This window comes from Chrysemys picta, chromosome 9 (genome assembly GCF_011386835.1).
Source record: "Chrysemys picta bellii isolate R12L10 chromosome 9, ASM1138683v2, whole genome shotgun sequence".
In the NCBI taxonomy this organism is placed as follows: Eukaryota; Metazoa; Chordata; order Testudines; family Emydidae; genus Chrysemys; species Chrysemys picta.
In genome coordinates, this window is record NC_088799.1 from 1,964,968 (window position 1) to 1,979,977 (window position 15,010).

The 15,010-nt window shown below is 49.6% G+C and overlaps 1 protein-coding gene across 3 annotated transcripts in view; it reads left to right on the plus strand.

Moving 5' to 3' along the window:
- Nucleotides 1–15,010, plus strand: part of LOC101941228 (probable cation-transporting ATPase 13A4) — a 71,263-nt gene that overhangs the window by 41,087 nt on the left and 15,166 nt on the right. For all 3 annotated transcript variants that reach the window (XM_005302879.5, XM_065557495.1, XM_065557496.1), the window contains 8 exons: nt 818–879; nt 1,653–1,803; nt 6,079–6,165; nt 7,767–7,920; nt 9,529–9,640; nt 11,649–11,773; nt 13,930–14,093; nt 14,866–14,988. In XM_005302879.5, the coding sequence (XP_005302936.2) occupies nt 818–879; nt 1,653–1,803; nt 6,079–6,165; nt 7,767–7,920; nt 9,529–9,640; nt 11,649–11,773; nt 13,930–14,093; nt 14,866–14,988 (978 nt within the window). The remainder of the gene's footprint in view (nt 1–817; nt 880–1,652; nt 1,804–6,078; nt 6,166–7,766; nt 7,921–9,528; nt 9,641–11,648; nt 11,774–13,929; nt 14,094–14,865; nt 14,989–15,010) is intronic.

The following is a 15,010-nucleotide window of genomic DNA, read 5'->3' on the forward strand; positions in this document are numbered from 1 at the left end:
ATGGTGCATTGTGAGATGGGCCTTTCAAAAGGCTGAGTCTCTATTACTGACATGTGGGGCTGGTCAAACACTGCAGGAGTGCACTGCCTCCCCTAGACACTGATCTTCCAAAGAAGTGAGGCCACTCCATTGTGTGGCTGTAGTCCCATAATGACCCTTCAAACTCTCAGGCTACGTCTGCACTGCAGTCAAGGGTGTGATTTGCAGCACCGTAGACATACCTGCCCTAGCTGCAATCATGCTAAAAATAGCAGTGAAGATACAGCGGCAGGGGCTTCAGCGTGGGCTGTACAAGGCTACCGGAGACCCGTGGTACATGCTCATGTTGTGATCCTGTGCTGAAGTCCGTGCTGCTGGGTCTTCACCGCTATTTTGAGCTGTGCTAGCTAGGTGAAAGTCAGCAAGGCTACGCCTACCCATGCTGCAAAGCAGCCCCTCAATTGCAATGTAGACATAGCCTTAGTCCAAGACATCATATCCGCACACTCTAATGTCTATTAGCATTACAATCATTTAGCATTTACCTGGCATGATACAGAACTAGAGACTGACCCTGTACTTTCACACACATGTAGTCCATACTTACCCAAGCTCCACCATCCACACACAGGCGTGTTAGTGCCAAATACTGCACCGAGGGCTTTATGTTTTCCTCTGAAGCATCTGGCAGTGGCTCAGTGCCCCATTACTCTGAACTAGTACGGTGTTTCCTCTGTTCCCAGGCAGGGATCGGTTGAAACAGATCCTGTTTTCACTCCTCTTAGAGCTCATGTGTCTTTACAAAGTGAAGTTAATTCAAATGTCCATTTTAACCTAGACTGGCACCTTAACAGAAGATGGACTGGACCTGTGGGGGGTGATCGCTTCTGAAGGAAACAGGTAATGATCTTTGACAATAGATGGAGCTTGTGTTTTGTTGGACTGTGCCTGGATTCGGTCCCAGGAGCTCCCCTTCACTTCACAGCAGCAGGGTGAGCCCAGGGGATGGCTAATGGGGTCATTCAACAGTCTGAATTTGGCCACGATCAGTAGTGACTGAACTTGGCTACTTTCAATGGCTGTTCAGTGGCCTTGTGAAATGAGCTGGTTGCCCTCAGCCAGATCCTGCTGACCCATGTCACAGAATATCACCGCAGCCGTCACTATTTCTCACCCCCGTTGACAGTCTCAGCAGGCTGAAGGGTCCAGGGAGGCTGTTCTAACCTCTCCCCCGCTCTCATGGCTGAGGCATATTGGCAAGGCAGAATGGATCAGTCTCGCTGTGCCCGTTCAGGGGATACATAGAGCACACACATCCACTGAGCAATTTGCCATCTGTGGAGCCAATTTCATGAAAAATTAAATCTTTTTTATTTAAGAGCAAATAAACCAAGGTAGGCACTGAGCCAGCGGCTAGGTCTGCTTTGCAGTGCGATTCAAATTACACTGGGGGTGGCCCTGCCCCTAGTGCACGATGACTTGCCCAGAAGAGCAATTGAAAGAATGACACATGCAATACAAATGAAAGAGAATCAACTCTACAAAGAGCAGAGTTCATGCGGCTGATCACAGGACAGGGGTTCAATCGTGGTGTGGTTTTATTGTTTTTACAATGAGAGGAGCTGCAGTTAAGTCATGTAACACAGCTACTTTTACACTTTCTTATAAACCAGTTTTCAGAAAGTCCACAGCTTCGCCTCTGGTCGCAGCTTGCCCTGGGGACCAATGTGCGGCGCCATGGTGAGCTGTCATTCACTGATTGTCCTGGACGGAAAGATACAGGGAGATCCGTTGGACCTGAAAATGTTTGAGGCAACTAATTGGGTAAAGCTCTGTTTTATTGTTGTTCTAAGAGCGGGGAAGATCTTGGTACTGGCACAAGGTGGGGGCCATTCCTTACTCACTGCTGCCTGCTCCCAAACAGAAACCAAAAGGAAGGGTCCTCCCCTGCCCAGAAAGTAGATACTGGGCAAAGAAAAGTCCCATCCCAAGTCCTCCCTTCCACAAGGAAGGCAGGAATATCTCTCCCTGAGGAGAGCCCAGCGTTTTCACCACTCCACTATGTTTTTTCCCTCTGGCATTTGTGCAGATCACTTGGGGTTGGTAGGTTCACGAGCCCCACCTGTCTTCCCAGCCTAGTTTCTTAGGCCTGGTCTACACTTAAAATTTAGGTCAACATGGCTTTGGCATGCAGGGATATGAAAAATCCACACTCCTGCGTGCTGCAACTATACCGACTAGCCCCCTGGGCAGCCGCAGCTAGGTCAACAGAAGAATGCTTCTGTCACCCTAGCTACCGTTGCTCGTAGCTACCAGCTGGGCGACTACAAAAAATAATTTTCCCTCTGTTGATACTCACACCTTCTTGTCAACTGTTGAGAACGGGCCACATCTGCCATGATTGAATTGGCCTCGTTAACACTACAATAAGTAATTTTCCCTCTGTTGATATTCACCCCTTCTTGTCAACTGTTGGGAATGGGCCACATCCACTCTAATTGAATTGGCTCATTAGCACTGACCCCCCACTTGGTAAGGCAACGCCCATCTTTTCATGTGCTGTGTATTTATACCTGCTACTGTATTTTCCACTCTGTGCATCTGATGAAGTGGGTTTTAGCCCACAAAAGCTTATACCCAAATACATTTGTTAGTCTCTAAGGTGCCACAAGGACTCCTTGTTGTTTTTGTCCTGTTTAGGATACACAGACCGCCAAGGGAGCTAAGATTATTCCACAGCACAGACCAAGACTGAGGTAGAAGTAAGCTAAAGTAGAACGTCCGTCAGTTGTCAGAGGCAAAGACACACAGCTAGGTTGTTTTAATTCTAGCCAGTAGAGGGTAGGAGCACACACGTACAAAGCTAGTGCATTGCTCAAGCAGGCTGCATTCTGCGACAGAGAACGGGTATTTCAAGGGCCAGGAAACTGAAGGACGATTGTCTGTCCTACTCAAGGATAGGATCATTAACCAATACTGCAAATCACAAGGTGGAGTGAGCTACTGGAACTCTGAAAGTCATCGATAACATTTCAGCAGCTTAATTAATTCTTCCTCCTCGTCAGTCAGTAATGTAATGATGAAACCAGCACTAGCCTCTCATGTTTCATTTCTGAAACACATTGTGGGAATGAAATGCTGGATTTTCAAAACAAGCATGGAGGAGAAGTGAAATTTGAATCTTGGAGACAATCTTGGAGTGTCCCTATATACCCTCTCGCATAAGTCAAAAATAATGGGACAGTCAATGAAATGGAAAGGCAACATTCTGAAGCTGATATAAGAAAATGCACTTTTACACAATCCATAATTAACCCATGGAATTCATTGCCACAAGACTTCACTGATGCCAAGACTTAGCAGGATTCCTAAAAAGGGTTAGGATAAAGGTGGGTAAAGAACATCCACCTTTATGTTAGATAAGACAGATTATTTTATTTCTACAAAGGATATAAACCTTCAGGTTTCAGAGCCTAAATCAGTCACTAAGGACGGGAGATAGGAAGAAACTTCCCCTAGGGCATATTGTTACTGGTTCCGGTCTGGTTTCTTACGCCTGCTACTGAAGCATCAGGTCATGGTCGCTGTCAGGGACGGGATTCTGAACCCGATGGATCACTGCTCTGATCCAGTACAGCAACTCCTGTGATCCTAATATGTAGCTTATCCTGGAATTTTACATTTGGCTTCGTGATGATGTAGGCAACACAATTTGTAAATGGGATGGGGTAAATTTAACTTGCATCTAGTGGCCGGTTGCAGTAACTGCAGCTCTAGAGTTAAGCAACAATGCTTAAACTAACTGGCAGATGAAATACAATGTGGATAAGTGCAAAATAATGGATATAGGAAAATATAATCTCAGCTATATATACAAAATGATGGGGTCTAAATTAGCTGTTAGCACTCAAGCAAGAGATCTTGGAGTCATTGGGGATAGTTCTCTGAAATCATCCACTCAACATGCAGCAGCAGTCAAAAAAGCGAACAGAACGTTAGGAACCATTAGAAAGGGATAGAGAACAAGACAGAAAATACTGTAATGCCACTCTACAAATCCATGATACGCCCACACCTTGAACACTGCATGCAGTTCTGGTCACCTCATCTCAAAAAGATATATTAGAATTGGAAAAGGTGCAGAGAAGTGCAACAAGAATGATTAAGGGTATGGAACAGCTTCCATATGAGGTGAGATTTAAAAGACTGGGAGTGTTTATTTTAGAAAAGAGATGACTAAACGGGAATATGATAGAGGTCCATCAAATCATGACTGGTGTGGAGAAAATGAATAGGGAAGTGTTATTTACTCCTTCTCATAACACAAGGACCAGGGGTCACCCAATGAAATTAAGAGGGAGCAGGTTTAAAACAAACATAAGAAAATGCTTCTTCACACAACGCACAGTCAACCTGTGGAACTCTTTGCCAGAGGATGTTGTAAAGGCCAAATGTATATTCGGTTAAAAAAAGAACTAGATAAATCCATGGAGGATAGGTCCATCAATGGCTATTAGCCAGGATAATCAGGGATGGTGTCCCTAGCCTCTGTTTGCCAGAAGCTGGGAATGGGCGACAGGGGATGGATCACTTGGTGATTCCCTGTCCTGTTCATTCCCTCTGGGGCACCTGGCACTGGCCGCTGTCAGAGACAGGACACTGGGCTAGATGGACCATTGGTCTGACCCAGCATTGCCGTTCTTACGTTCTTAACTAAATTCCATGGCCTGTGTGCTCTTTAAAGGGCAGCATCAACTAAGTAAAACACAAACACAAACCAACAAACACAACAGAACCTGCCTTGTAAGCAGTCACCTCCAGAAGGACTTGGACTGCCAAGATGCTCCTGTTCTCCACTGCTTCCTCCCCATTCTGGCTCTGCCCCCCAGCCTCTCGCCACCCTCTGGCTCCTGCAATGCCCTCTCCCCATCCCTCCCCCTTTCCAGTTCCTCGCCCCTCTGCACTCAAAGTGAGGCGGCTTCCTCCTCCTCTTTACTGCCTAGAGCTAGCCGGAGGAGCACTGAAAGCAAGTACAGACAGACAGTCTCCTGCTCTCTCAGTCCTGGTGCCTGGATCCACAGGGGCTGACTGCAAGGGAAGTCTCAGGACGCAGCATGCTCAGTCATTCGGTGGGGACGGTGCGGGCACATTCCAGTCTCACGCAGGAGATGTGAAGGGCCAAAGGACGCTCGGGCTAGAGGGACTCTTTGGAGAGTTTAGCAGCCACTTGAATAAATCTCTACTGAGCGTGTGCAAACTGCAACTTTCCAAAGGCATAAAACTGGGCCAAATTTGGGCAGATTTGCATGGGAGCAGCAGCAATAGGCACCACCCTGACCCTGGGTGACCCCCTGCCAATTGTCAAGTCCCTGCTCCAACACAGGGGGCACTAGAGCTACTAAAAAAAATCCTTACAGCTAATTTGTTAACATGAGCAAAACATTCCCCCCAATCTCATCCCCAGAACCTGCTGTGTCTTCCCATAAAAACCACAGCCCGAGGCAGACACCTGGCATGGAAGGCTTCAACCCAGTGGTTAAAGTCTGGCAAAGTTATTGGATGGCAGCCGTCCGCCTTGAATGCCAATGGCATAAGCCCCAACACAGTTCAGTTCCGCTGCGTTACGCTGCAGCATCGTGAGTGGCTAAAACGGCCCATTCCCGAGCAGCAGTCCTTGGCACAGATAATGCAGGCATAAGGCGCAGGGCCGGGGATGAAGCTGGCACCTCCTAGCACTTGAGCCGTGCTGTGTGGTATTCTCTCCGGAAGCAGGGTCTGATCATGGGACGTGTCGGGCTACCTACGGCACATATAATAATATTTACCTTCCTCATAAGGGATGTTGGAGGGTCACCAAAAGTTTGCTGTAAAAGACTATGAAAGTATTCTCGATTATTTCGCCACGTCATTCATACTATGTCACAGAAAAGATTTGTGTCTATTTCTCAGGCTTTTAATAAACGATCCGGGGGTATCTGCTAGGACAGGTGTGGTGCGAACTTGATTATTAATTCACCATTGACCATCATTCAGTGCAGATTGTAGAATTTATCTTAAAGCTTATGAGATAAAAGGTCCTCTTTGTCTTTAAATAAACAGGAGATCGAGGATTCCTGTGAAGATCATGTTAAGAATGGCGAATTCACGCATGCTGTTGTTATTAAACCCGGACCCAAAGCCAGCAATGTAAGCTTTTTATCACATCTACACCATCTATAATTAAGTTAAATTAGAGACAACAATCATTGGCTGCTCTGTTAAGAAGTCCTCGGTCACCCTGCCCCTTTACATTTCTTCAGTCCATCATTGTGCCTTGGATCGAAAGCAAAGAGATTTCTCTCTAATCATTATCTCATGTTATCTCAGCAGCTCTGCCATTCACTTCACCACTGGTCCGTTCTTGAGCACAGACCATCATACAGGCTGGGTTGTGGGGTGGAGATAACATACCACTGAGGCTAGGCTGGAGTTCCCAAGGTTTCTATAGGACCAGAGTGTGCTTGGCCCTTAGGCAGGGGGCACTGGGGGGAGGAAGGGCGCCAGGATACTCCTCCCTTCCTTGTGTGGCCGGTGTAAAGGCCAGTCAGAGTCGCGGTCCCTGTCCTTGTGGGAATGCAGGGGCTGCTGTGTCCCGGCTCCCCTGGGGGCGCGTGATACCCCCAAAGGGGGCAGGACCAAGGGTCCGGCTCGGCCCATGCACCGGCTAGCAGAGCTGGGCAGGGAAAATAAATGAAAGGCAAATGTCCCGTAACTGCTTCAGGCCAGTGTGAAAAGAATCCAGCACTTTCCTATGGGCTGGGTTGTGACAGCCTTACCTCCGGGAATCGATGGCTCTATTCGGGGTTACTCACCAGTGGGGAGAGGAGCCCCCCGTTATTATATCAGAGAGATGTATCAGCTGGGGCTCTGGACCAGTCTATCCATTCTAGTCTGTGTTAATTCACAAGTGACTGGTCACACAGATCCTGCTACTTGTGTGTTTAGTGACGTGTTAAAACTGGATCTCACTGTCCAGGAAGGTTTTCCTGAAATTCAGCTTACAGGTTTCCTGCCTAAAATTTCAACGTGGTGCTCCTGACCACTACACTCCTGACTGAATCATTCCCCTCTGCTCTGGGAGTTATCACCCCTCCGATAGAGCAAACAATTGATTTTCTTCCTCTGAAGCATCAGGGCTGGCCGGGGCTGGAGACGGGACATTGAGCGGGGGGGGGGGGGAGGGCTCGGAGGGGGCACCGCACATTCTCTCTCAGGTGCTTGACTGGCTGGTCGGCGCTCACATGCTCAGGGTCTAACTCATCACTATAAGTGAGGTTGGGTAGGAATTTTCCCCCAGGCCAGACTGGCCGGGACCTTGGGGTTTCTCTCCTTCCTCTGCAGCGTGTGGGTGCGGGTCACTTGCCAGGACCATTTGGGTGCATCTCATATCATCCTTTCCCTGCCATTGCAGGAGCTTGGGCCCTGGTGAAGCTCGGTGCCTCCCGTTCGCTGCCTGTAGCAGATAATAGTCCAGTCTCCTGTGGGCTGGGATGCTAATTCCAGTTGTTGGGTTTAGCGTGCGGGTGCTGAGGGCTGTTGGCGGCTTGGGATATACAGCCGGTCAGACCAGATGCTCTGGTGGGCCCTTCTGGCCTTAAATTCTATGACTCTAACCACTTTGCACAAAAGCCCAGAAGTCACAGTTTGTGCTCACACCTGGCTCAGCCCCAGCACCCTGCGATGGCCCTGGGAGCAGCACAAAACCCTCTGACTTACCGTAGCATGTAGTACCTGCGCTTCTCTCCTAGGTTCCAGTGGAAGGAATTGCCATCTTACACCAGTTTCCATTTTCCTCAGCCCTGCAGAGGATGTCGGTCATAGCTCAGGAAATTGGAGGGGAGCAGCAGGTCTTCATGAAAGGAGCTCCGGAGACAGTGGCCAAGTTTTGTAGACCAGAAACCGGTAAGTAACATCTCTATAAATGCTCAAACGTCTGTGAGATGTGGCTTTTAAATTGTACGGGGCCTGCACTGTGACAGGAGAGATCCAGGTTTGATTTCTGAGCCCAGACTCTTACCCCCAGACTGACAGGAATTAGAGCTTTGCCTTCACTCGACAGTGATTCATTCTGGCTGGTCTGAGTGGGATCTGATTGGGTCTAAGTTACCCCTGCTCAGCCAAAGGATACCACTGAGAGATGAACAGATGGTACAAATTGGTGGCGTCCTCCACAGCGGACCTTTCAAAGACAACCCTCTTGATTTTCCGGCCTACAGTAGCAAAGCAGTACTATTGCGTTTTCTTTGCTCTTGGCTAAAATGACCAATATGATTCACAGGGTGAGCTGGTGGTTAGAGCAGGGGACTAGAAGACAAGACTCCTGGGTTCCAATCCAGCCGCAGCCACTCACTTGCTCTGTGTCCTTAGTCAAATCACTTAAACTTCCTGATCCTTATTTACCCATCTGTAAAATGGCTAGAACAACACACCTACCTCGCAAGGCATTAGGAGAGTTTATTAACATTGATAAAGCAATTTGAGAGCCTTGGATAGACAGTGATAGAAAAGAGAAGTATTGTTACTATTACTATGCCAAGTCGAATTCATCGGGCTAATCCTGAATCAGTCATGTGGCTTATCAATAATTGGGGGGCTGGGGGTGCCCCCGGCCGTCTGGTCATGGAATTCTCTCCTGTTCAAAGGCAGCCCCATGCTTCCAGACCACTTTAGCTCTCCAAAGATGGCAGATTAGCCATGACAGCACATTGTTCTTGTCACCGTTCAGGGCAACTGAACCTGTATTTCCCTCAGGCTTCCAGCTCCACAACTACTGCCTATCTTGGGTGCAGACCTGTGTGTCTTTCCTTCCTGACCAGGGTACGTCAAAGCTGCACAGTTCCCTGCCTTCACTGTATTTCCCAGCAAAGAGAGTCTGCCTAAACAGATCTGCTTGCTTTCTCTTCAGAGGCGGATCACAGAGGGATTGGCACAGATACGTTACCACCCGCCAGCTTCTATTCTTAAGGCGAAAAGCATCACAGACAAAACATTAAAAACAGTGAGAGAAGCTATATATGCTAATAAGTTTACCAGGCATCGCCCCACCCTAGGGGCTTCTTTGTGGTTACAAGGGCAGAGCTTTGGCTCAGAACAAGTGCACAGTCTTATGAGGTGGCAGTAAGCCCAGTCCTTCCAATCGTCCCCTAAGGACTGGGGCCCTGCATGGCCCAGGGGTGCAGTCGGTTTGCTGGATCAGGAAGAAGGTCCTAAGTCCGTTCACAACCCAGGCTTTTATCCCAAAGTCTTGTCTTTGTTGGTCTCTGGAGAATCCAGTTTGAACTAGTCGATGTACTTCTCCCCTGAGGGGTGACTTCGAAGGCTGAGAGAGGACATTCATTAGCACCCCCTCCCAACTAGAGCAGGAACGTACAGTGCCGCGACAACGCGACAACAGGCACACAACTGCATTTGAATGCAATGTGCCCCAAAGGGATTAACCCTCATTCAGGAAGGTTGAGCTTAATTCTGTGCGGTTTGTTCAGGACACTGTCACTGTTCTCTCCTGCACAGTGCCACCCGGTTTTGCCAGTGAGCTTCAGCTCTACGCAACGCAGGGCTTCAGGGTCATCGGACTGGCACACAAAATTCTGCAGGCAGGGAGGCAGGCAGCTGGCTTAACAAGGTAAGAAACAGACAGACTGCCACTGATGTACTGCGTTCTGTAGCAGTCCAACAGTGAATTAGGCTGCACGGAGGACCGTTGGCACATATAGGCTATTCTGCACTTGCACTGTTACCAGGGTGATCCGCACCTGGCGCTGAGCACTCGGTTTCTGAGCGTCCCCACAGCAAAGTGCTACCTGTGTTCCCATCTCCTTGCTATTTGTGCACTCGCCCGTGCGTGCCTGGGGACAGGTCCCATTGCTCTGTGAGAAGAGATGCTATAGGATTCTTTCTTCCCCAGTCAATTGCGGGAGAACCTGTCTGTCCCGGGGAGGGAGATTGTGGAAAGGGCTTTGGAGGACTATCCGCACTCTCGCATGACCTTACCTGCATCCTCAGTGCAAAGTAGCCTGGTTCCAGCCCAAACTACAGCACAGCTCAGGCTTTAACCCCTCCCCCAAGCCACACACGTAAGGTGGTGTGTGTAGATGGGGTGTGTTGAGCAAAAATATGTATAGAAGCCCAGGCTAAAACGACAGTGACACATACCCTATAGCCTGAGCTGACAGCGCTCTGTGGCAAGCGTAGGCAATGAATGAGTTCAGGAGGCAGGTCTTTGAGAGTCTCCACTTAAAATCAGGATGTGGACCTGTCTAGGCTGGGAGCTCTCCAGCCTAACGCCCAAACTTGGTGTGCAACATATTTTGCAATCCTTTTTGTCCTATGGGCAATATTACTAGTATAATAGGTGACATATGGATATTGCTGACAGCATTTCTTGTGACATTGTGGGTCAAGCTGCAAAGTGCAATTCTGCTCTGAAAGGTGACCTTTAAAATGGCACCTTCTTACTCAGTTGATCTGCTCACTGTGTGCGTTTGCAGAATCAGACCCTACTTACCAGAGTGACTAGAACAAGTTTTGGTCCTTTCCCTCCAGTCAACCCCCCGGATCCAGCCCACATCTGGGAGAGAGAGCTGGAGTCTGTTCTGGCTCGGTCCAGCAGCAACATGATTGTTAACTGAGTTCCATGCAGGGCCAAATCCTGCTCTCACTGGCCCTTGTACAACTCTATTCAAGACAACGGCATTGCACACGTGTGAGTCAGGGCAGAGTTTGAAGACATCGAGGCTGAAGGGGTGTAACTGAGGGTGGAATATAGCTTGCAGCATCTTTGTTGCCAGTGATGATGCATGAGCCAAAAAGAACCCAGCCTGACTTTCAGATCTGAAGTTGGATTTGCAGAGCTGGTAGTTACCAAACAAACATCTTTTTATTTATTAACTAAGTAAATATGATTTGGTGTCTCTGTGAGATAACATATGGGACCCCCTTTCCCATCCCCATGCCAATGTTACAGTTACCTTGCAGACTAGAACCAGCCAGGGAACTGCAGCTCCATTTTGGTCCCCAAGGCCACAATGAAATCAGTAACAACCTCCAGAGCTAGATATACACTGCACTTCATATACAGACCAAGGAAAGTACAGAGAGAAACAGGGAGAGAAAGGGGGAGTCTCCTTTCAAAATACAACCAGTGCCACCTAGTGTCACTGTTCTGCAAAGCTTCCAGGTGTAGGTAACTTCTCTACTGAGGCTAGGTCTACACTACCTGCCTGAATCGGCGTGTAGAAATCGACCTCTCGGGGATCGATGACGCGACAATCGATCCCTGAATCGACGCTCTTACTCCACCAGTGGAGGTGGGAGTAAGCGCCGTTGACAGGAAGCCGCAGAGGTCGATTTTGCCGCCGTCCTCACAGCGGGGTAAGTTGGCTGCGATATGTCGAATTCAGCTACGCTATTCACGTAGCTGAATTTGCGTATCTTAAATCGACTCCCCCCTATAGTGTAGATGTAGCCTAATACTGACAGACATACCTCAGGAGGGTGTTGGAAGAGCTAATTGAAAAAGCGATTTTGAATTGGAATAGGCATCATGTTGCTAATAGGCTGATTCGACATAAAAATAGGACTGAGATTCCAGAAAGATTAATAAGACACGTCTCTTTCTTCTTCATTCTCAGGGAGGAGGTGGAGTCCGACCTGACGTTCCTGGGCTTTCTGATAATGGAAAATCGGCTGAAGGCAGAGACCAAGCCTGTGCTGGAAGAACTCAGCGCTGCCCGCATCAGGAGCGTTATGGTCACAGGTAGCTACATGGGGACATTCTTTTATGCTGTTGCTTGGTCACGGACGTTGAGTAGAAGAAATAGTGTTTTTCAGTCAATTGTATCCCAGGAAGCAGCCATGTTAGAGTCATGACTCCTGCCTGAACCACGTGTGTGTGTCCCTGAAAATTTTCCCAGCCCCTTCAGACAACTGAACTCCTAGTGCAGCTCTGGCTTCCTCCTCCATCAGGCCCCCTTTCTCCACGGTCCGGCTGCTGGGCTGACTTACGCTCAGAATCTCTCTCTCCCTGCCCCCTGCTCCCAGGCCTCTTGCTATCATGTCTGGTTCTGTCGAACGTGCCAGTGGCTGTGTCCCACTCCCTTCTCTGCCTACACCCCCCCATGTTCCCCTTGTTCTGCAATTCACGTGGGAGAGCGGGGTGCTTTGGGGCAGGGGTGGCAGTAGGGTTGCCAGGCGTCTCATGAAGTGAGCTGTAGCCCATGAAAGCTTATGCTCAAATAAATGTGTTAGTCTCTAAGGTGCCACGAGGACTCCTGTTCTTTTTGCGGATACAGACTAACACGGCTGCTACTCTGAAACCAGTTTTTGACTGGAACTCCAGATCAAAAAGGGACCCTGGCGTCTCCGGTCGGCAGTGCCGTCCGGGCTGTTAAAAGTTCAGTCAATGGCACAATGGGGGCCCGGGGCTAAGGCAGGTTTCCCTGCCTGCCCTCACTCCACGCAGCTCCTGGAATTGGCCGCCAGGTCCCTGTGGCCCCTAGGCCAATGGGCGGTCAGGGAGGCTGCACATGTTGCCCGTGCCCCGAGTGCCGGCTAAGCAGCTCCCATTGGCTGGGAACCGCGACCAATGGGAGCTGCAGGGGCGGCGGCTGCAGGGGTGAGGGCAGGGCATGGAGCCTCACTGGCTGCCCATGCGCCTAGGGGCTGCAGGGACCTGGCAGCCCCTTCTTGGGAGCCATGGTAAGCGCCACCGGGACCCTGCACCCACACACGCATCCCAACCAGTTGCCCCAGCCCAGAATCCCCTCCCGCACTCAAACTCCCTCCTGGAACCCACTCCCTGCAACCCCTCCAACACCCTGCCCCAGCCCTGAGCCCCCTCCTGCACTCCAAACCCCTTATCCCTGGCCTCACCCCAGAGCCTGCACCCCCAGCCAGAGCCCTCACACACCCGCACCCAACCCTTTCCTTAAACCGCAGACCCCTTCCACACTCTGAATCCCTTAGCCCTACCCCCCAGCCTGGAGCTGCCTCCTGCACCCCAAACCCCTCATCCCTGGCCTCACCCTAGAGCCCGCACCCCCTGCCGGAGCCCTCACCCCCCCCCACACTCCAACCCCCTGCTCCAGCTCTGTGAAAGTGAGTGAGAGTGGAGGAGAGCGAGCGACGGGGGGATGGAGCGAGCAGGGGGCAGGGCCTTAGAGAAGGGGCAGGGCAGAGGCGGGGCCCTGGGGCAGGGGTGGGGTAGGGCTGTTCAGTTTTGTGCGCTTAGAAAGTTGGCAACCCTAGATGGTGGGAGAAGGACTGTGTGCGCTTTCTCATGGTAGTTACATTGCTTGTGCTTGTTTGGGTTTTGCCCCTCTTTGGTACCCAGTCTACCCCAAGGCTGTGCCAGGACAATCGAGGAATTTTCCATCACTGCTACAGCAGCAACTCAGCGGTTCATTCCTTTTTATTCTTTTACCTTCTTCCAGGCTGAACCGGTACACAGGCCCCCTTCTGACAGGGAATCCATTAGTATTTCCTCAGCTGGATTCAATCCAGACCAGATAAAATGTTAATTTTAAAGGCAGGCCTGAGCTGAAAAAATTCATCCACATCTAAAATGGCTGTGGACCATTTCTCTGTGCTGTTAAACAACTGCCATTTTCCACCCCAGAGGTGGCTGTGTTTCGACAGTGGGTGAAGTGAGCTCTGTGTATATCAAAGGGACTGTAAAGCACCGTGGTATCCTTAGGATGAACGGTACATTGTGAATGGAAGGCAATGGTATTATAAAAACACGCAGATGCAACCACTGAAATCTCGCTGGTACCTAGAGTCTGTGAGATCACATGGAATTCAGGGGAAAGTTTACAGTTCCTCCAGCCTGAAGCTTTAAAATCCACATTAGACAAAACTGCCGATGACACCACTCCCCCCCCCCCCCCCCCCCCCCCCCCCCGATTTTTCTAGGTGACAACATACAGACAGCGGTTACTGTGGCCAAAAATGCCGGCATGATTTCTCAGACCAGTCAAGTGATTCTCATTGAAGCAAATGAACTGTCAGGTTCCCCCTCAGCATCCATCACCTGGAAGCTACTGGAAGAAAGCAAACTGAATGGCTACAGAAACCTGGTGAGTGCTAAATGGGCAGTTCTCAGGTGATGGGAGAATACACGGAACACAGGCATCTAGGACATCTTAGCGATGCTGCTGTAACTCACTGGGGTTACTCTGGTACCCGACTTCAAAGACTGCCTGTTAGTCCCCATCTGTGTTGGGAAAGTGTTTAAAGAGAAAGTGATCATTAAACTGTTTTACTCATATCTCAGTAGGTTGCCATTTTAATGAACTGGGATGGGACTTTGTTAACACTGGTTTTGCAAACCCTTCTAGACTAGTCTTGAGAATGGCTTGAGATGGATGGGAGAAGATGACTGCAGGTGTCCTTGGAGAGGTCCCCAAAGTTCTGAGTGGGTCCCACTTGCCTTTAATCCAGTTTCAGCAGCATTGTCAACATCCTAGGTCCCGCATCGGGTATTATTAATTCTACAGTTTACTGCCAAAGTGCTGTGGCCTGAGAAGAGACAATATCTATCTAAGTTACTGACCTGGCCCCTTCCCCTAGCATCTGAGCACCTCCTCATCTTTCAGGTGTTTATCCTCACATCGCCCCGTCAGGTAGGAAGTGTTATCCCCCCATTGTACAGATGGGGAACTGAGGGGCTAAGGGACTGGCCCAAGGTCACACAGGAGCGGGGATCTGAACCAAGGTCTCCCACCTCCTAGTCTACTGTTCTAACCACTGGACACCCTTCCTCGCTACATAATAGAGCACCAGGGTTTGAGTGCAGCTAGGTCATCTTTTAAGTCCATCATATGGAAATAACTCTGGTCTGATTTATAGGAGACTTACATTCATGTTGGGGGAAGATTCAGCTCTGAAGTTGGACGTAGCAGTTACCATTTTGCCATGAGTGGAAAATCCTACCAGGTCATTACACAGCATTTCAGCTATTTACTTCCAAAGGTAAGTTGTGGGCTATCTGAAC